General features: G+C 44.3%; 3 protein-coding genes and 1 long non-coding RNA gene across 4 annotated transcripts in view; 2 read left to right on the plus strand and 2 right to left on the minus strand.

Annotated features, from left to right (window-relative positions):
* Window positions 1-94: 94 nt before the first annotated feature.
* kbtbd13a (kelch repeat and BTB domain containing 13a) lies at window positions 95-2,057 on the plus strand. Its single transcript, XM_023425531.2, has one exon. It carries the CDS (start codon window positions 154-156, stop codon window positions 1,639-1,641), a length of 1,488 nt encoding a protein of 495 aa, XP_023281299.1. The 5' UTR covers window positions 95-153; the 3' UTR covers window positions 1,642-2,057.
* On the minus strand, window positions 2,054-13,089 carry ubap1lb (ubiquitin associated protein 1-like b). Its single transcript, XM_023425533.2, has 6 exons — window positions 12,899-13,089; window positions 10,797-10,896; window positions 9,189-9,785; window positions 6,466-6,675; window positions 2,638-2,739; window positions 2,054-2,523 (listed from the first exon to the last, which is right to left on the minus strand). The coding sequence occupies exons 2-6, from the start codon at window positions 10,893-10,895 to the stop codon at window positions 2,389-2,391; spliced, it is 1,143 nt and encodes a 380-aa protein (XP_023281301.1). The 5' UTR covers window position 10,896; window positions 12,899-13,089; the 3' UTR covers window positions 2,054-2,388.
* A 526-nt stretch (window positions 13,090-13,615) lies between these two features.
* pdcd7 (programmed cell death 7) lies at window positions 13,616-18,912 on the minus strand. Its single transcript, XM_023425524.2, has 5 exons — window positions 17,749-18,912; window positions 16,678-16,816; window positions 15,768-15,998; window positions 15,597-15,684; window positions 13,616-14,757 (listed from the first exon to the last, which is right to left on the minus strand). Exons 1-5 carry the CDS (start codon window positions 18,799-18,801, stop codon window positions 14,625-14,627), a joined length of 1,644 nt encoding a protein of 547 aa, XP_023281292.1. The 5' UTR covers window positions 18,802-18,912; the 3' UTR covers window positions 13,616-14,624.
* The window catches only part of LOC147817985 (uncharacterized), a 68,599-nt gene continuing 64,401 nt past the window's right edge, over window positions 16,003-20,200 (plus strand). Inside the window, exon 1 of the long non-coding RNA XR_015438416.1 lies at window positions 16,003-16,087. This is a non-coding gene — a long non-coding RNA (uncharacterized LOC147817985). The remainder of the gene's footprint in view (window positions 16,088-20,200) is intronic.

The following is a 20,200-nucleotide window of genomic DNA, read 5'->3' on the forward strand; positions in this document are numbered from 1 at the left end:
ATAGAGTGGGTTTTCAAAGCTGTGCTCTGGACAGGAGGCGTCACTCTCTCTGCCACTGAGTGGTGAAACGCTGTGGATGTGCTGTGTTTTCATATGGATCAAACCTTGATTCAGCCTTCCCTGTAGTGAGCGTGCAGCTGAGCTGGAGGTGTAATGAAGCTCTGCAGCATGGAGGTGATGGAGTCCGGCAGCCGTCCATGCTGTAAGCCACCTTGCAGCCTGAGGGTCAACATCAATGGAAGCTCTTTCTCCGTGGATAGAAGCACCCTGGCTGAGAACTGTGAGTACTTCAGGGCATTGTTCCAGTCAGGAATGAGAGAGTGCCGTGAGGAGGAGATCCAGCTGCATTGTGTGGGGGTTCTGGGGTTCCTGGTCTTGCTGCAGGTCCTGGATGGGAAGCGACCAGTGCTCAACAGTGACCAGATCGTGGAAGCCATCGAGTGTACGGCTTTTCTCCAGGTGCCGGTCCTCACAAAGCACTTGATCAATATCATTAATTCTGAGAACTGTTTGCTGATGTACCACACAGCTGCCACCTATGGTGTGTGGGAGCTGTCCCACAGCTCAGCCTTATTCATCAGAGACATGTACGCTGACCTAAGGGAGGACATTCACACCTTACCTAACAAGCTGGTGGAGTATATTGAGTCTCTTCTCCCCAGTAGCTACATGGCCGTGTGCAGCCACTCTCCGTCCTCTAAGCTGTTGCAGGATGTGCAGAGGACTGTCTGCTACCTGGATGAGGAACACCGAGAGTGGAGGGTCCTGACTCATCTACCTGGGCCCACCAGCACCACCATGGCCGGTGTGGCCGTCCTCCACAACAGACTGTACATTATCGGAGGGGTGCATGATGTGAATAAGAAGGTAGTAGAGAAGGGTTTCTGTTACGACCCTGCAGCTAACACATGGTCCACCATTTGTGGCCCCCGGCAGCTCCGCTACAACTTCACCCTAGTGGGACATGAGGACTACCTGTACGCTCTGGGGGGGGAGTACAACATGAAAGCCCTGTCATCTGTGGAGAGGTACAGGGTGTCTAATGGGAGCTGGAGTTTTGTCTCCCCCCTCCCGTACCCTGCTGCCTCAGTGGTATCAGCTGTAGCCATGAACAGGATGTTTATCTGTCTCTGGAAAGGGAAGGGGGCCACAGATATCCTCGAGTACATACCAGAACCAGACCAGTGGCTTCTGGTCACCACACTCATCCGCCAACACAGTTATGGTCTTTATATGGTGGCCCATAAGGACAATCTGTATGTGATGAGAAACGGACCCTGTGATGACTTCTTACTGTGTGTGATGGACTGCTACAGTCTGACCTCAGGTCAGTGGACGGCCATCTCCGGTCAGTATGGGAACAGTAAAGGGTCTCTGCTGACCGCTGTGGTCCGAGGAGACTCCGTGTTCACGCTCAGCAGACATGTGACCACAGAGTACACGGTGGACGAAAACAGATGGAGAGTGAAGTGTGAGATGAAAGGTTTCGGCAGGATCGGATCCATACATACATTTCTGATGAGGCTGCCTAAAGCCTCCGAGTCCATCATGGGGAAGTGTTTGGATCTGACTCAGGACCAGAACCTTAGGGACCTCAGTGACTGTCCCAGATTATCCCCACAGTGCTCTGCCAACCTGTAGGAGCTGTTCAGTGGTTTATTACCAATGATGTGGCTTCTCATTATTTTGGATGGGGTCCAGAGTGTAAACACATCCCTGTCAGTTCATAGACTGACTTCCTGCTTCACCTCTGACCTTCTGTTCTTAAGGTAGTTGTGTTCACATGCACCTTTCCTGCAGATTGAACCTGCTTGTTTACAGACAGAGCACATCTGACTGATGAACCAGAACAGGTGATTCAGGTGATGTTGAACAGTGAGAATATGTGTTTGTGTGACTCAGATCCGGTTTCCACAGATAACAAACCTTTAACTTTAAAACACAGTTTCCCAGACAGACCCACTGTGGGAGGTCAGAGTAAATCAGGCCAAATAGAAAAGAGTAGAAACCTGTAAGGATCACTCACTTGAGCTGAATAAAAGTGTGGCCTTGGTTTAGTTTGATAACAGCTTTAATATGAGTCTCACAGTGACATCACAGTTAACATCAATAAAAAATGAACTACTGACACACATGATACGTCTTCATGCCAAAACAAAGTGTTTGTGTAATACATGTGCAGTATGAGATCATCATCATCATCATCATCATCATCTTCATCATCATCGTCGTTATCGTTATGCTTACAATATCAAAATAAAAGCATTTATAATATATATACTTTCCCTTTGTAAAGGCCACTGACCATCTTCAGACAAGATGACCTCTGAGTGTGTGTGTGTGTGTGTGTGTGTGTGTGTGTGTGTGTGTGTGTTGATCTGCTGTCCATCATGCCACACGCATCATCAGCTCCTCGAGGGCCCGCTCTCGGTGGTTCTCGTGGACCAGCAGCACCTCTTTGATGGCGTTCTGCTGGAAGCCCATCTCATGGAACTGACTGAGCAGGTGAAGGAACTCCTCGGCCTCGAGAGAAAGAAACCGTCATGTGTTTATACACCTTTAAAGCAAAGTAACTTTGTCAAAATGAAGTAAAGTCTGTGAGAGGATTTTAGGCTCAGGTGGTGCTGCGGTTCTTACCTTTGTCTCACAGTTTTGAAACATCTCCAGAGCCTCCTCTACCTCAGCCATGTCATAACCCAGCTGACACAGGTGGTCACACGCCACCAGGTAACTCAAGATCTGCAGACACACACACATAAAGGTTTATTCATACAAGACGCATCAACATCATGTGGGTCAAAAACCAAGGAATGAAAGTCGTCCCTCATCATAGGATGTCAGCAAGACGAGGTTCTCAGGAACAGGACGTTCTCAAGAACATGTATACATCCATGGAACAGGGGCTGCAGTCAGAAGTCAAAGGCCCACTCCTAATGTCCCCCCAAGCCCTAAACCCACACCCTCACTAAGGATGGAAATCGAGAACCTGCTCCAGTTGAGAACCGGCTCCAACTGGTTCGATCCATCAACAGTACTGAGAGTGCCATGTGTTTGACGCTCTACATCGCCGGTATAAGCAGAGCAGTGAAGGGACATATTCGTGATGTGTCGATCGCCACAAGCCAGCTCTTTTAAGTGAACGATGGGAGCCGGCTCCCGTCCCTCGATATGGGAATCGATAAAGAATCGGATCGATAAGCAGAATCGATAATGACATTGGTAACAATAAAATCTTATCAGTTCCACCCCTAATTGACGTCACCTGGTGAGTGTTTGAGTGCAAGTGACTGCAAGAGCTTAAAATGGTGTAAAGAGGAATGGGACAGCACTTATATCACGTTACCTTGACGATGCCAAAACATTTGCATTCAAATGTGGGTTTGGGACTTTTGATTGTACATTTTTACTCCCTCCCTTCGCTCCCTGTTTGACTCAGATCTGATCCTATTTGGATATTTGGAATTCATCATCATGTCATCATAGGACAAATAACTCCACAGTTCAGTCTCAGAATCACAGTGAGCTCTGTTTTCATTCTGTCATGTCCTTCTTTCTTCTTTCTTGTAATGCTAACATTAGGGTTTGTTCCTTTCAGGCTTGTTTGTTAATTGTTCTTGCACTTTATGGCCACTGTTTGCTGTTTTTTACGCTTCCGCGCGTCCCCTGATAACCATGGTAACCCTGTGTTTAATGACACAACGCTATGAACTTTGGGTAATTCCCTCAGGCAAACTCTGCACAAATGCAGACTGACGGAAACTGTGCATAAAGGGCTCAAAATGTCTGCTGGAGAGTCCTCATGTCCTCGATGGTTTGACAGTGGGACAGCCCTAAGCCCTCACCAACTTATCTGGAAGTAACTTTATTTATAACACTTGGTCCACAAAAACAAACTAAACTGGATTGAAATGTTGAAATAAGATAACATGAGACAAAAATACAGTTGTGGGACGGCATTCCTCCTTTCCTTTGGTAAAAGAAGGTGTAATGTTTCCTATGCTAAAGGAGATAAGGTAGGAAGCATTGAAGCTCCTTTCCTCATCATCTAGAGAAGTGGAGCAGCTGTGATCATGGCTGCTGCTCAGATACTTCTGGTCACTTCACTCAGCGAGGAACCTTCATGAGCAAGAAAGACTTTTTGACAGCATCAACATCATAACTAAACACTATTTACTTCACTAAATCCCTTTATTGTTTAATGCACTAAAAATGAATTGTCTCTCCTTCACAAAAATGGTCAGAATGATTTGATTACCATTTATTCTGGCCTCTTGCTCAGTTCCTTATATATTTTTTCCATGTTGTTTCAACATTTCAGTCCTGTTTGTGTTGTTGTTTGGAGAATTTGCTGGTTTATAAAAGCCTGGTGTCAGTGTGGCCAGATTCTTTTCCTCATGAATTCTCTTTCACATATTTGATCTCATGGCGTTTCCATCCCGGTCGAGGAGACGTGGTTTTTGACCACAGACCTGTTGTAACTGCACTACACACATCTAATCCCACCTGTTGTATCATATGTATGTAGTAGTTGTTTTATTGTTATCTATGATCACAGATCTTTACTTTGGGACAATGTTACAGTCAGTGAGCGGTAGAGATCTACTGAGTTACTATTACTACATGCAAAATTATTCACTGCAGAAAATTGTCAGTTGTGGCTGTTTTACTATTAGATATATTATTCAGACAGTGTCATTTTCACCTGCCATACAGTTCATTCAGACAGTATCATTGCTCTTCACTGTTTTCACGTTATGTTTTATACTGAAATATACACTCAATCCTCCATAATGACAAAGTGAAAACAGAATTTGAGAAATATATTCCAAATGTATTAAAAAGTAAAAACTAAAATATCATATTGACATAAGTATTCGGACACTTCATCATGACTCTGTAAATGAAGTGAAGGATTGTGTTGGGGCTCAAAAACCTTTCTGCTGCATTGAAGGTTCCTCAGAGAACAGTCTCCATCATTCTGACATGAAGAAGTCTGGAACAGCCAGGACTCTTCTAGAGCTGGACCTGGACTGACTGAGACATCAGGGAGAAGAGACAGCCCAAGAACCTGATTCCAGGGAGAAACCAGATTCTCTGGTCTGATGAAACCAGGATCGAACCGTTTGGTCTCACTTTTCAGAGTCATGTCTGGAGGAAACCAGACATTAGGTTGTTCTTCTGGAACTTTCTCCATCTCTACGTACATAGGATCTCTGGAGCTCAGAGTGACCATCAGGTTCTTAGTTCTTGCTCCTCTCTTTAGACCCTTCTCCTGAATGTCTCAGTTGGTCTAGGTCCAGCTTTAAAAGCGCTCTGCTTGTTCAAGTGCATAATTTAAGTACAGTACTTGTGTAAATGCACTTACTTTACTCCCCGCCACTGACCATACGCTCACGTTATGTCATGTTATGTTAGGTTTCTCTGTAACAGATTACAGCTTTAAAAGCATTATCGCTCACACTAAGCCACCGTGTGGAAGTGACTTCAGGCAGTTTGTGTTAACTGCAGGTTTAGGAGCTGAAACACAATCTGTGTGAGAGCAGAGTGACCTGTAGAGTCCTGGCCAGCATGACATAGAATCATACTCTCATTAAGTCATTAGTTCTTCCTGCTGATGGAGCAGCTGACACACCAGCTCATGATGACTTTGGGGCTGATCTGAGATCAGACTGTAAATGTTATAAAAGCATGAAACAGTGAGTCAGATGAAGCCAGCAGGAATATTTCTCTCCATGTAGCAGCTAGCAAATATTCACTGTGTTAGAATTCTAACAAGCAGAGATTCATGTGTGTGTGTGTGTGTGTGTGTGTGTGTGTGTGTGTGTGTGTGTGTGTGTGTGTGTCCGTGTGTGTCCATGTGTTCTTTTCTCATGTTAAACTTCCTGATATGCTCTTTCCCATTAGCTCTCCCTGTGGTCTGTGATCTATTCAGAGAAAATGTCATGGGAAGCACAGGCTACAGAGCAGGCTGTGGAAACTCTGAGGGTCTATTTTTACATTGGATTAAAGTGGCTTAGTTTACTGTATTTCTCTTCTATTCCCAACTCCAGCTGCTCCTTACTTCACTGATGAGATACATATATAGATAGAACTCTCTGTATAATGCAAAATACAAAACATCTCCTGCAATGGCAGCTCTTAGCTGTCAGTTATCCGTTGCCATGGAAACATTCACAGGTGTTTCCAAGTGTTTCCAGGCTACTTGGACTAAGACTGAAAACAACCCTGCATTAAAACACGTACGGTGCTGCTGGTGGTCTAAACACAGATCAACAAACTCTGATGTTTTCTGTCGACTGGACTAAGAGAGAGAAATGTCAATGTCAACCAGGACAATAAGATCAGATATTATGAGTGTGTGTGTGTGTGTGTGTGTGTGTGTGTGTGTGTGTGTGTGTGTGTAGCTATCTGTGAAGGACAGATAGTAAAGAGAGACCACAGGTCTGACTGTGTTGGTGGTCTGACCTGGTCTGGCGTCTGCTGGCCCGTCTTCTGCAGGGCGATGATGGCAGTACGGAGGGGGTAGCCCCGGGCTGTGATGGCCCCCAGCAGCTCCCTCTCCTCTGGGCTCAGAGCTGACAGGAGCTCTGCTGACGAGTCCGAACCGGACGAAGGGAGACCCCGGGGGGCTGAGGTCACGGGGGAGTTTCTGCAGGAGTCTGGACTGAGAGACAACTGTGAAACAACAGACTGTAGTGAGTGTGTTTGTGAGGACAGAGAGACCACTCTGCTGAGTCAGTCACACACATTTAATGTGAATGTCTCACATTCTTTGTGTGAGTCTGACAGCAGGTCGGAGCAGGTTGACCCTGAGATGCAGCTTTGCTGCGAAAGACATTTTCAGAGGACTTCCACCTGCTAATCCTAGTGAAGCTCTTATAACCTGGCTGGATTCAGGGAGCAGACTTTTCACAGTGTATTTTTAGAGTCCAGATCCCTGAAAACATTTTGGAAATGTGAGCTGAAAAAAAGAGATGGTAAGGATAGATTTCCTCTTCCAGCTAACATAGTGCTGACATTCTTAGAAAGAATTAAAGGCCATTCAAAGACTTGAGGGTTATTATACCTTCAAGGGTCAGACCTGAAAATAAAGCATTGTGCTGTGTTGTGCAGTGAGGATTCATCATGGAGCCTGTTTTCCTCCTGGCTTATGTGAGGAGATTTATAGAATGGTTCAGGAAAAGATAACACCCTGAGCTTTAGGCTGTATTCATAGTCAGAGTGAAGGCTATCTTTACAGCAGACAGACAGCGCAGCATTAGATCTCCTTCAGCCACACCACAAACTCTCAGTTATGAGGCCATGTGGATGACACAGCATAAGACTGTTGCATGCGGACAGGTTGTAGGGCTTGCAACTTTATCCTATATAATACAGTATGACAGGTCGTAGGATGTATATTAGTTTCATAGTGTAGTCCTCAGTTGTTTCTTGAAACAGTCACTGTTATGTGCCAGGCAAGGGCAGGCTGTTTTTGTTTTCTCCCTCTCCCTCTCTCTCTCTCCCTCACTTGGTTTCCCTCCAGGTGCTGATTGGTGATTGGGCTCCACCTGAGCAGACTAGGGGAGGATGGCTCATTGAGCTCCTTGCTGTCCCAGTGGCCAATCATCTGCCTCGAGTCCTCCAATAAAAGGGGAGCCTGAATGAGGAGATCTCTCTCTCATTTTGCTGGATAGTGATCAGCCTGCCAGTTGTGTTCATGTAAAAGGGATGTACTGAAGGTATGTGGTGGGAGGAAGGAGTTAGGTAAGTTGGGGCACCCTGTACATCTCAACACTCAGTTTTCCTTTGTCTAGAAACATTAGGTTAGTGGTGGGTGCCACCCTCTGTATTGTTTTGGAGGCTCTTGTCTTAGATTAGGTAGATGTTGTTTCAGGAGATGGAGATCGCTTAGGCCTCATTTTGTTTTATTGGGTTCATTTCTTTGGCACGCCACCTTTGTCCCTTCCTCCCCCACATTGGACTTCCTTGTTGAGACCTTCAGGGTGCAATAAACTACCTTCTAGTATTCATTGACTCAGTTTAATTCTTGATTTGTCACGTTACGGTTCCTGTCACCCCTAGCTCCAACTAAGGGACGTAACAGTCACTATGAGGTTGAAGTGCTGCATTAAAGCCGCTCTTATTCATAATTTCATATTAACAAAGGATGAAAATAACTGAAATGTGAAAGTTGTTGCTCGTAGTGATGAACACAGATGTTGTTTTGGTTCATTCTCAGCCCTTCTTCAGATCCATCTCACTGCTAACACATGATGCGGTGTTTACAGCTTATTGTTCAAATGTGTTTCACCTTTACCAGCAGCAACATGATGAACACATTAATTAATAAGTATATTATATAGTATAATTTGATGCCAATACTTCTGTTCTTCTACTGAAGTAAAATGTAACAGAGAATGTCTACACTGTTGTATACTGTGATCAGCACTCATGAAACAATCACTGAAATCATCACAAAATCATTGCTAAAATTATCTGTAGAATCATATCTAAAATCATGGCTAAAATCATCAGTAAATTATGGCCAAAATCATCACTAGAATCTTGGCTTAAATCATTGCTTACATTATCAGTAAAATCATAACTAAAAGTATCTGTAAAATCATGGCTAAAATCGTCATAAAGTCATGGCTAAGTCTAATAAAAAATCAGTGCTAAAGTCATCATTTTAAAATTATGGCAAAACCAGGTCCAATAGGGAAGCAGTCATGTAATCATCCATCTTGTAAACAGGTGAACAGTCCGAGTCGACGGCTCACCTGTAATGTTTCTCCTACATCTCGTCGTACAGTAAGATCATGACAACAACTACATTTTCATTAGTTTTCTGTTTCCAATCTGTCAAATCAGCTGATCACCTGACTACTGTCTCTGGTCTTGTTGTCCTGATGGACGTTTTTATAGCAACGTTTAGCTGCGTTCAGAGACCTCAGTGATAACTGCTGTTTATCCTGGAGCTATGAATACATGACTTTGTTATATAAACCACGGCCCTCTATACTTAGGAAACACTCCCTACTCTGCTTATCGATTGTGGATGTAAACACTTTCACATTAAAATACAAAGTCAACACTTTGTCCTCATTCACTCACAAGTCCATTGTGTCAGACTGTGACTTCAAATGGCTGCTGTGAATAAAACTGGAGCACCACTGGTCACAGATATTAAACTGTTTGTCTCTTACTGTTTTGTGGTTGGTAATGCTGGGGAGCTGGTGAACTGTATTGGCTCTGGTGGTGGGGGTCCTGTTGCTAGAGGGTCTGTGTGAGGACAGGCTCTGGCCTTGGCTGGGTGCATTGGGCTTATGTTGTGTTGACGTCTCCAGCGCAGAGAGGGAGTACTGTCGCAGGTTCTTCCTGCGCTGGTGTGGCAGGCTGCTCAGACAGGCCGGAGGGTTGAGCAGGTCTGGGACGAAGGCTTTCTGCTGACCACGCTGACTGGAAGCAGTGGGACGTTCTCCACTGGAACTCCTTGTCACCGACACACATCTCTGGGCTTTCCATGCAGCTGTCTCTCCTTTGTCCTCAGATTCTGAGATGGTGAACTTGGTGCGCAGGACAGCGGGGTTGAGGCTGCGCGAGCGCTGTCGAGGGTTAGGCTCCCAGAAGTCAGAGCTGTGGCGGCTGGCCAGGCGGCTCTGCTGAGGGCTTTTGAACATCATCCAGTATGGAGGACAAGATGGCAGAAGTCCTGATGAAGAGGTGGCGGGCTGAGGCCGGTGCTGGCTGGTGAAGCCATTCTGCAGCCCAGTGAGCACCCAGTTCTCCAGACTGAACTCATACTGTCACACGGAGAAACAAAGCGTTACCGACAGAAACAGTTCCTTCAAGTATCTCTATACTTATAACATTAATACAATACAATCACTGATGCTATGCTGTCTGTACATTTGCATGGACTGTGAGTTAGTCTGTTGGACCAGAACTGATCTGATGTGAAATACCTCAACACCTGGTGCAGGTATCACCAACACTAGCTCAATGCTAGCTGAACGTTAGCTCATGGTGACATACAGCATGACTAAGAGTCTAAATGTCCATGCTAACATTTGCTAATTAGCAGCAAACAGGCTGGTGGGAATTAGTTTTGTAGGTATCTGGTCATAAACAAAAGAACTGGACAAATGTAAATGTTGTCCTGATGATGGCGCTAGAGGAAAAGTCAGAGTTATTACAGTTCAGCATGGGGAGCATGAATGAACCACATCTCATCCACAGTAAGAATCATCGTCTGAGATATAGTTCTTCATAAAGTTATAAATTTGACTCGCTGGTGGCGCTAGATAAAATATCAGAGGGTGTCGAGGCTGATGAAGTACAGTTTCACACATCCACCAGTGGAAACCTTAAAACCCAAAAACATGGGGGTAAAAGTCTAAAACCACATCAGCAGCCATTCAAGTCCACAATAAGTCCACGACACACTGTTGAGAACAGCACCCTGTCTTGTAGTGTTTGTGTGTTGGGTGTTGCTAAAGGAAAGTGCACACCTTAATGGGTGCAGCAAAACATGCAGTGAACAGACATAACATCACCTTTAAAGTTGACATGATTATTCAGTTGAGTCATGTGACTCAGGTCTCTCTGGTGATTACACTTTTTATAAAATATTTTGATCGGTTGAACGTGTGACATTTCATTGATAGTAAAGCTGCATTCATTTTCTTTGCCACATGGGGACAGCAGTGTGTGGTGGTAGGACAGAGCACACAGGGACACACGCTGGTGAGGTAGTGTGTGTCACACTTACACACATAGTGAACATATGGAGACAAAAACAACACCACACTCACCTCCGTCTCCTGCAGGATGGTGAGATAATCAGGGACAATGACTCTGACGTCTTCTCTGATTTCCTGTAAGATAGGCATCTTCAGAGGAACGCCGTCCATACTGTGTAGTTCAGAGACACGCACACACACACACACACACACACACACACACACACACACACACACGCACACACACAAGAGACTTGATTTAACTTGGAAGTGTCAGGGAGTCATGGAGACACAGCAAGTCTAGGTGAGACCAGGACTATTTCACTACTAAACACTATTTGAGGAAACAGCTAAAAGCTACATGTACTCGTTCATTTGGACCATTAGGACTCTGTAATATGGCATTACATTCCTCTAACTACAGCTGTCTAATGAAGCTATAGGTCCATGATGGAAGTATTCAATATTCAGTATTACAGCATAATTTGTAGAAGAGCATCTAACTGCAGCATGTTTTGGATCTGGTATCACATTGTATTTTATTTCTCATTAGACTATTATCTTAAAAAAAAAAAAAAAAGAAAATGGTGTGTCATAGTTTAGTAATTAATTAGAGTACAATTTGGTGTAATAGTGTCTAAGTGTTGTTCTTGTCACAGCATAATTAGGTGTAGCCTCTAAAAGGGAATAACTATGTTTTTTTTAATGTCTAATAAAGAACATATTTTTCATAGTTTTGTCTAATTTGACACAAACTACGGCTTGTTAGTGTACGGTAAAATAAAGTGTGACTTTCATCCTGCATGAGTGTGTGTTGCACTCAAAGAGAAATGAGAGTGAGACAGTGAGAACTGTTTCAAACTCCCACACAACAAGAGCTCAGCTGACTGCATCAGGGTCAGAATCCGCCATCACTCACAGTAGACCAGGTCCTTGACCCATCCATCACTTACAGTAGACCAGGTCCTTGACCCATCCATCACTCATAGTAGACCAGGTCCTTGACCCATCCATCACTTACAGTAGACCAGGTCCACCAACACAGTGAGACATTGAGACATAGAGATCTGAGAAAAGCTAGAAGCTAAACCAGATTTGCTTTCCCAGAATTCCTGTGTGCTTCCACCTCTGCCTTTCTATATCTGTGGAGTGTTACACAATGAAGAGCGAATCATGTGCAGGGATTACAACAGATTACAACACTGTGTTTACATGGTGCAGCAGGACACTCAGTCCAGGTAACATACAGACTCGGGCTCACTGTGCATTTACATTATAAAAACATGAAGTGTTTCAGATGAGGCTTCAGTCAAACTGACAGTCCCAACCATAAGGCAAAGGCAGACTGCGATGAGCTAAACCTGCTCAGGGTCCCTGCTGTCCTCAGAAACACTCAAACACCAGGCAGACAGATGGTGCAGGACTTACTCCAGCAAAGAGGACAGATGCTCCATAAGCTCATTGTGTCTCTGACGTGCGAAACACAAACATGCTAATTATTGACATGCTAATGCTACCAGAAAAATAACATCAACTGTGTGAGACCAGTTCCACACAGCCCAGTTTAAAGCCAGTACCAGACTTCTTTTAAGAAAATATTTTAGGTCTAGAATTAAAATAAACTAAAATAATCCACTACTTTGTGTGAACTGTGATAATAGTGGAAATCCTGACTGATATGAATGTCTGAAGCTGCAGAATCTCTATCATATGCTAAACACCCTCGTACAACCTTCTGACGTTCTATTAATGTCAGCACAAAGTTTTATTTGTTCACTTCCACTGTTTTATGTATTTTACCCATTTACATTATTTTTTTATGTATTTTAATGTTGTATTTTATGAATTGGTAACACATTTTTAAAAGTCCTATATCAATAGTTTATGCTTCTCATAATTAAATGTTTCCACAAACAGAACATGTAGGTGTTTTTTTACTCTTACCAGCAGACTTCTCTCAACTGTCAGATTAACCAAAGACTGTGAAGCCTTCATCATCAAATCGTAATGTGTTTAACAGGAAGAGTAATGGCTGGTATTTACCCTTCTCTTACTTTATGCCTTTGAAGAATGATGAACTACAAGTTCACTCTAATCTCTAGAAAAACTTACAGCTGAACTGTTTCTTATTTAAACTCTATATCTGAATATTAAAATGAAGAAATGTTACCTACCTGTGTGTCGGAGCTGTAGTGACACTGGATCCTCTCAGGTGTGTGTGTGTGTGTGTGTGTGTGTGAAGCTTCACTGGACTGCAGGTTAAATTAGAGAAGGTGCTTTAAGGAGAACCACCTGGAACACTAATCTATTGACCCACAGTAAACCCCATTAGCTGATTTACTGTCCACCCACACAAACACCACAGAAGAAGCCAACAGAGAGTAAAGTGTAATCATAGCTGATGACAGTATGACCCTGCTGTAAACTCTGATCTCAGGTCAGCTGGAATTTCTTTAACTCATCTATTGATCATTGTTTGTGAATAATTAACTTTGAGCCTCACTATAGATTCTGTATAGAAAACATGATTCTGTAATGATCAGAGCGTTTGTCCCTGTGGGCGGAGCACAGGTTCATCTGCTCACATGTCCACGAGTGGACTAAAAACTCCTGACTGCTGATGACTTCCTGAGCTTTCACCTCCAGACACTCTTCACTCTGTTCTCCCTTGACCCAAACCACGGTTCTCATTAATGAACGGCTTTGAATAATCACAGGTCCAGATATCAATTATCAATATTTTTATATTAGTAATGGATCAAGTTATTGTGTCAATGTGAAATGAGTCTGTAGTAGTGATGAACCTGCAGCTTCCTCAGGTCTATAGAGCTTCATACTGAGTTTCAGCTCACTGTTTATCTGACTGGACACAACAAGAAAACAACAACACATTGGGGGGTAAATAAATCTACGCCTTTATTTCCTCTGCTAATTTCTGAGAATTATAACAACAAAATAAACTAGGATTAGCACCCTGTTGTCTGCCTCCACCACTCAGACTAGTTTCAGGTTACAGAGTCATAAAAAAATATGTGTTTCCTGAGGCTACCTTGACCTTTGACCACCGAAGTCTAATCAGTTCTTCTTTGAGAACTAGTGGACATTTGTGCAAAATCTGAAGCGATTCACTTGAGGAGTTCTGGAGATATTACGTTCACAGGCCAAAATCATGTTTTGTGAGGTCACCATGACATCGACCTTTGACTTTGACCACCAAAATCTAATCAGATAATCCTTGAGGCCAAATTTGTACCAAATTTGAAGAAGTCCCTGAAGGTGTTATTGAGATATCGTGTCCATGAGAATGGGACCGACGGATGTAGGTACAGATGGAGGGACAACCCGAAAACAATATGCATGTGGCTCTGGGCGTCACCGGCGCAGAGGAATAAAAATCTTCCAAAAACAATATGTTTTTATCACTGAGATAAAAACTGATGAAATATATGAACAAAGCTGGAGAGATATTCACCTTCTCCAAAACTACAGGAAGCAGCAGCAGCTGTTTATCTGTCAAATAAAATATATATGAATGGATTTAGGTTTTCACTAAATAAAATGTCCCTGCAGTTTCTGTTCTAAATTTTCTCAGGAGGTTGACATCCATCATTTCACCTTTGCACACCTGTGGACTGTGTACATTGTATACATAACTGTCTTGTCTCAACCAAACAACAACATGAACTTGTTCTTACTTTTTATTCCGTGCTGAGTCAGAGTCAGTGAATAAAAAATCTGTGTGTTGAGATTAGAACCTGGTCCAGCTTTAGTACAATGACACCACAACTGTCTCATGTCCACGTCCTCCTCAGCTGGCTTCATGCTAACAGGCTTCACACTCAGCTGACAGGTGTACTTCAGGCTCTAGTTGACAGTACATCCAGTGAGTCAGAGTCTGTCTCAGTCCGTGTCAGCAGTCTGCAGGGCAGAGGCCCAGTCCTGGTCTGACGGGAGGTCTGGCAGGACCCAAGTCTGGGGAAGTGGAGAACCATCTGGATGATCTGCTGCAACCACAAACACATCCCACTGTCTCCTGAAAGAGAAACACATCGGTCAGGACAAATTGTTCTACCTTTATTTCATAGGTCCAGGGTTTGAAGGTGCAGTCTGAGGGTCTGTACACAGAGACAGTCTGTACACAGAGGCAGTCTGTACAAAGAGACAGTCTGCACAGAGGCAGTCTGTACACAGAGACAGTCTGTACACAGAGGCAGTCTGTACACAGAGGCAGTCTGTACACAGAGGCAGTCTGTACACAGAGGCAGTCTGTACACAGAGGCAGTCTGCACACAGAGACAGTCTGCACACAGAGACAGTCTGTACACAGAGACAGTCTGTACACAGAGACAGTCTGCACACAGAGACAGTCTGCACACAGAGACAGTCTGCACACAGAGACAGTCTGTACACAGAGGCAGTCTGTAGACAGTCTGTGCTGTGAAAGGTATAAATACAGCCCCTGCTGTGAGACAGCCTGGTGCTGCCATTCTTAACACGACCCCCAGATGGTCCCACAGCTACAGAAGATTCTCACATGAGGGGCTTTAATAACAGAAGTGAAGTACTGATTGTTTCACCCTCTGTTTACTGGACTCAACAAGCTTCACAGTGTTAACCTGCTCTTTCTCTACATCTACTACATTTATACTGATGTTTGACCTGTCAGATATATCAAGTCACATCCCAGGGACATCAGGTCAACCTGCTGGCTGAACACAGAGGGATGAAAACATAATAGAGGATTAATAACAATTCACCTCTGGTAACATGTTGAAAGGATGAACCTGGTTTTCTTTCGGAGTTGAGGCTTTCACAACAGAAGCTGCTGCATGCTGCACACATTGTAAAGGTGACTGTAGGAATCAAACTGACCTGATCTGTATTAAAGCGTGCAGTGAGTGTTGAGCCTGGGTGTAATATTCTCTGAACGGCAGCAGGAAAGAATCAACAGGAAGCTCATCTGTGGAGCAAACAAAATAATGAACCACAATAAAAACACACACATGTGACTCAGTCCATACTGTTGTTAAACTATAGTGTCACCTCCAAACAGCATAACATCCACTCTGTGCTTCCTGTGCAGCTGTCTCTCTCTCTCCTTCTTCACCCGTCTCTCCCGCTCCCTCCTCCTCTCCTCCTCCTGCTCTCCTTCCAGCATCACCATCAGAGCTTTCTCCTCCGCCGAGTAAACCACCGTCCTCCTCTTCATCACACTCCTCAGCTGCTCCAGTCGACGGCCAAACGCCTCGTCACAGTCCTGCTCTGTGACAATCCCTGCGCACACGCACGCACGCACGCACGCAGACACACACACACACACACACACACACACACACACACACACACACACACACACACACACTGTTGACTCACACTAAAGTCTTTTCAGACCTGCAGCTCTTCAGTTTCATCTGAGGCCAATTTAACATGTTGGTCACATGAATGGAAATCTGACATCAGACCTGAAACATTTCTGACACCAGTCTGAACTGAAAAGTTAACATGAAGATTACAGCAGCACAAGGTGGAACATGTGGAGATTAGTTGAATCAGTTGAATAAACAATGAGACATTGTGAAAGAATCTGTAATAATAATAATAATAATAATATGTCTGTTATTTTAATCCTCCTTCATGCTGACTGTGTGGATTCATTTACTACATGAAGGTCCAGTAAAACTCTTTATATACAGCGTGTTCTCCGTCGACATTGTAAAGCAGCAGCAGTGGATTCAGGTTCCCTCACACTCACAGTTATGATCGATTAAAGCTTCAACAGTTAGATAAATTTGAAATCCCATGGTGATGCAGCCTGAGACCAGAAGCTCACCTCCCTCCACATCACAAAATTAACTGTGATTCTCCATCACTTTAACATGAAGCCAGCCTGTGGTGAGACAGGGGTTTGTGGTTCATTGTCCTCGGTGTGGCTGCAGACAGAGGTTCCTCTCACCTTTCCTGGATGCTGCCTCTTTCCTCAGCCTGCGTAGCTTCTCCAGAGATCTCAGGATGTCCTGCATCCTCTTCACGTCGGCCTGTTTCTTCCTGACCTCACAGAGAACGGTGTCTGCAGCCAGCTTCAGCTCCTGCTCCTGGTGCACAAACACAAACAGTCCTCACCATTCATTATGCTGCTCATCATTCCTGTGACAGAGCTACTATAGTTCACCGTCACCGCATCTACACCAACGAGAACACGTCACACATCGGATGACCTGAGAACCTGAGGTTAGAACTTCGGTTTTGAACGTCTTAAGGTGTTTGGAGCATCAATGCTTCCAATGCTTTTAAGTGCGTCAGAGATCTACTTCAGCTGACTGCGCCTGACTTGGTGGTCAACGTGAGCTGCTGGTGACTTCAGGGGCGGAGTATCAAACGACTGCAGTCAAGTCAGACACAGTCTACTTCCTGTAGCGAGCGTTCACCTGAGTCACAGCAGCAGGTTGTTCACACAGCTCACTGCGGAAAAACTGTTACAACTCACAAACTGCATATGGGGGGAAAGGTCACACATGGAATACCTGCTAGACCAACACTTATTTAGAGATAACAGGTTTTATTTAGTTTTTTATTGAGAACCATAGGCTTGAGAATAAAAAAATAGGGCTACCATGTTGTCAAGAGGTGAAAAGAAATCTAAAGAATAAGAAATATGACCTATAAGAAAATTACTTCTTTTACAGTTACAAACTCAGATCTAAACTCCGTTTTACAGCTTTCTTTTCCCCTTTGGTAGAGATAACGATAAAAGAGAAGTACATTTACTTGTAGGTACTTGAAAGTATATTTTCCACTTCTTTTTTTTTTGTATGTATGACTTTAACTCAATTCCACTTAAAAGAAAAATATTGTACTTTCGATTCCACTACATTCCTACGAAGTACTCTTAGTTTGAAGCACAGCTTTTAGTCAGTGGAATGAATTTTCTTCTATTTTGGAACATGTGATAGACCATTAAGCCAACTCATTAACCCCAATCGTAACTCGTCAGCTGTAACCCCATCTTTGAACCCTGTGATCTTACCTTCTTCCTCTCCTCTACCTCATGTATCTGCTTCATCCTCCACGTTTCTATAGCAGCCTCTCTTTCAGCGATGCGCTCCTGTCTGTGATCTTCCTCCAGCTGCAGCAGACCTCTGGCTCGCAGTCTCCGGGCCCTCCTCTTCCTCACACGGTTCAGTTTAGCTCTTAGTTCATTTGAATGGTCTCCGTGACTAAGGAGCTTCACTCTGTCCTGGAGCTCCTGCTTCATGTGTAAAACAGTTGGGTAGGAGTCTGCCCACACACCGTCATTCTCCACGTTGTCTTTCAGAGTTTGGCAGGACTCCTTGAGTGCGGAGAGGAGCTGAGCTGCCCCGTACACAGCCTCTCTCAGGGCGGGGACACAGCTGTGGTGTGGCCGCTGCTGGTGCTCCAGGGTCTGCGGGCTCTTCGACACTTTGCTCCTGCTTTGAATGAACCGTTGGAGCCACACAGTGTCCTGCCTCCTTTGTGAGGCGGCTTCATCCTCAGGCTGAGCTGTTATTGTTCCCAGTCTCCGATGGTGGTCCTGACTAAAAGGAGGAAGCAGAGGGCCGCCGAACAGGCTCCCAGCCTCACGGACATCCTCATATTCCTGCTGACGGTTCTCACCGGATCCTGACACCGGCTGAAAGTCACACTCCGGGAGGTGAGGACCAGCTCTAAGCTGCAGGAGGCTACCGTATGTGTTTACCGGTGCGGAGGGTACTGTGTTCGAGAAGTGGCCTGGGGAACGGCCGAAGGGAGGCGGAGGTACCGAGGGGTCAAATCCATACGGAGGGGCCAAGCGTGGCCATCCAAAACCCCCTCCTACGGGAGGCGGCGCGGGGTAATTTAATTCGTAGGCTCGATGACCGCCATATCCCGGTGAAGGAGTCCACTGAGGAGCAGCGTAGTCCCGCTGTGTCGATCCCGGTGAAGGTGCCCACTGTGGCGGTTGAGGAGCCGCACTGCTCGGCGGTGGCCTGTTGGCGGTGCAGGGGGTCTCCAGAAAGCCGCCAGGATAGACAAGAGGCGGCTGCTTCTCTGACGGACCCCGGTGCTGATATGAGTCCATGTTCACCGAATCCTTTTTTCTGTTCAATGATCGTAGATACAGTCACACAGTGAACTGTTTATACGTATACCATGGAAGTAGCCATGTTGTGTTGTTGCTGCGGTTGCTGCTGCTGCTTCTTCTTCTTCTTCTTCTTCTTCTGATGCTTCTTCTTCTAGCCCTTTATCGCCAACAGCCTGCAATGGCTAATGTTGGTACTGCAGCTCGACGTGACTAGAGGACAAATGTTTTTATATTTCATTATAAAAGTTACAGGTAATCTCTTCTGAAATCAGTTCAACTTAATATACTTTCAATACTTTTTATTTACTTCATTTTAATTTACTCTATATGAGTATATATGCCACATAAACACCACATGAAAATGTTTTATTAAATTGAGATGATGAATCTCACCCCTTCCCCAACCCAGTCTACAAAACCCTCTCCCTGTCTGAAGTTTAGTAGTGTACAGGTATAAAGTATAAATTCCTCAAATAAAGTAATAAAATTTAACCAAAGTACAGAATAGGTTTAGTTACTTTGACCTACATGCCAAAATCTGCTCCCACCAGAGGAGCAGAGACTGTCCACTAGCCTCCATGTCATTGTGCATCACTCTGTTTTTTGTAATGTGGTTTATTATCAAATGAAATTATCAGGACTATGTGTGCTGTCGCTGGACCTGCATTATTACCTGTCTCATCTAGCTGTGTCAAAATATACATTAGGTAAATACATCTGGCTTTTATTAATTACAAGGAATTCAAATCTTGTAAATCAGGCGTAAAAGTAGGAACGCCTACTGGACAGAAACAACATGTGATCCTCTGTCTGTGTTTCTGCAAAATGTTCAGTCAAACAAAAGAAAATATAGGCCTACTCACTATATACTGAGTCTTTATTCATGTGTGCTACAACATGACACAATTACTTTATACACAGCTGGAACAGCTCAACAAACAAGGTGTTTGCACGTCTGTCTGCTCTCACAACAACCAATCACTGGCTCTCATACATGAGCAGTCATGACATTAAAACATTAAAAACAAACAGAAAAGGAAAAATAAATACTTTTAAAATGGGGTTTCATTCCATTACTGATAATTTGACACAACACTACACCACAATACATGTCTGCCTCTGATAGACCCATCACTGACGGATCAGAAGACCCGAACATCAGGCAACAGAGACAGGATCCACGATGCTCCACGCTCCGGAGCACAAGGTGGCGCTAAGGCACCCGATACACTAGCTGCTACTGCGAAGAAGGCACACACACACACACACACACACACACACACACACACACACACACACACACACACACACACAAACTGAGCACAACACAGTGTGTGTGTGTGTGTGTGTGTGTGTGTGTGTGTGTGTGTGTGTGTGTGTGTGTGTGTGTGTGTGT

This window comes from Seriola lalandi, unplaced genomic scaffold, assembly GCF_002814215.2.
Source record: "Seriola lalandi dorsalis isolate HSWRI2012SDOR001 ecotype SW California unplaced genomic scaffold, Sedor1 jcf7180002054784, whole genome shotgun sequence".
Classification (NCBI taxonomy): Eukaryota; Metazoa; Chordata; class Actinopteri; order Carangiformes; family Carangidae; genus Seriola; species Seriola lalandi.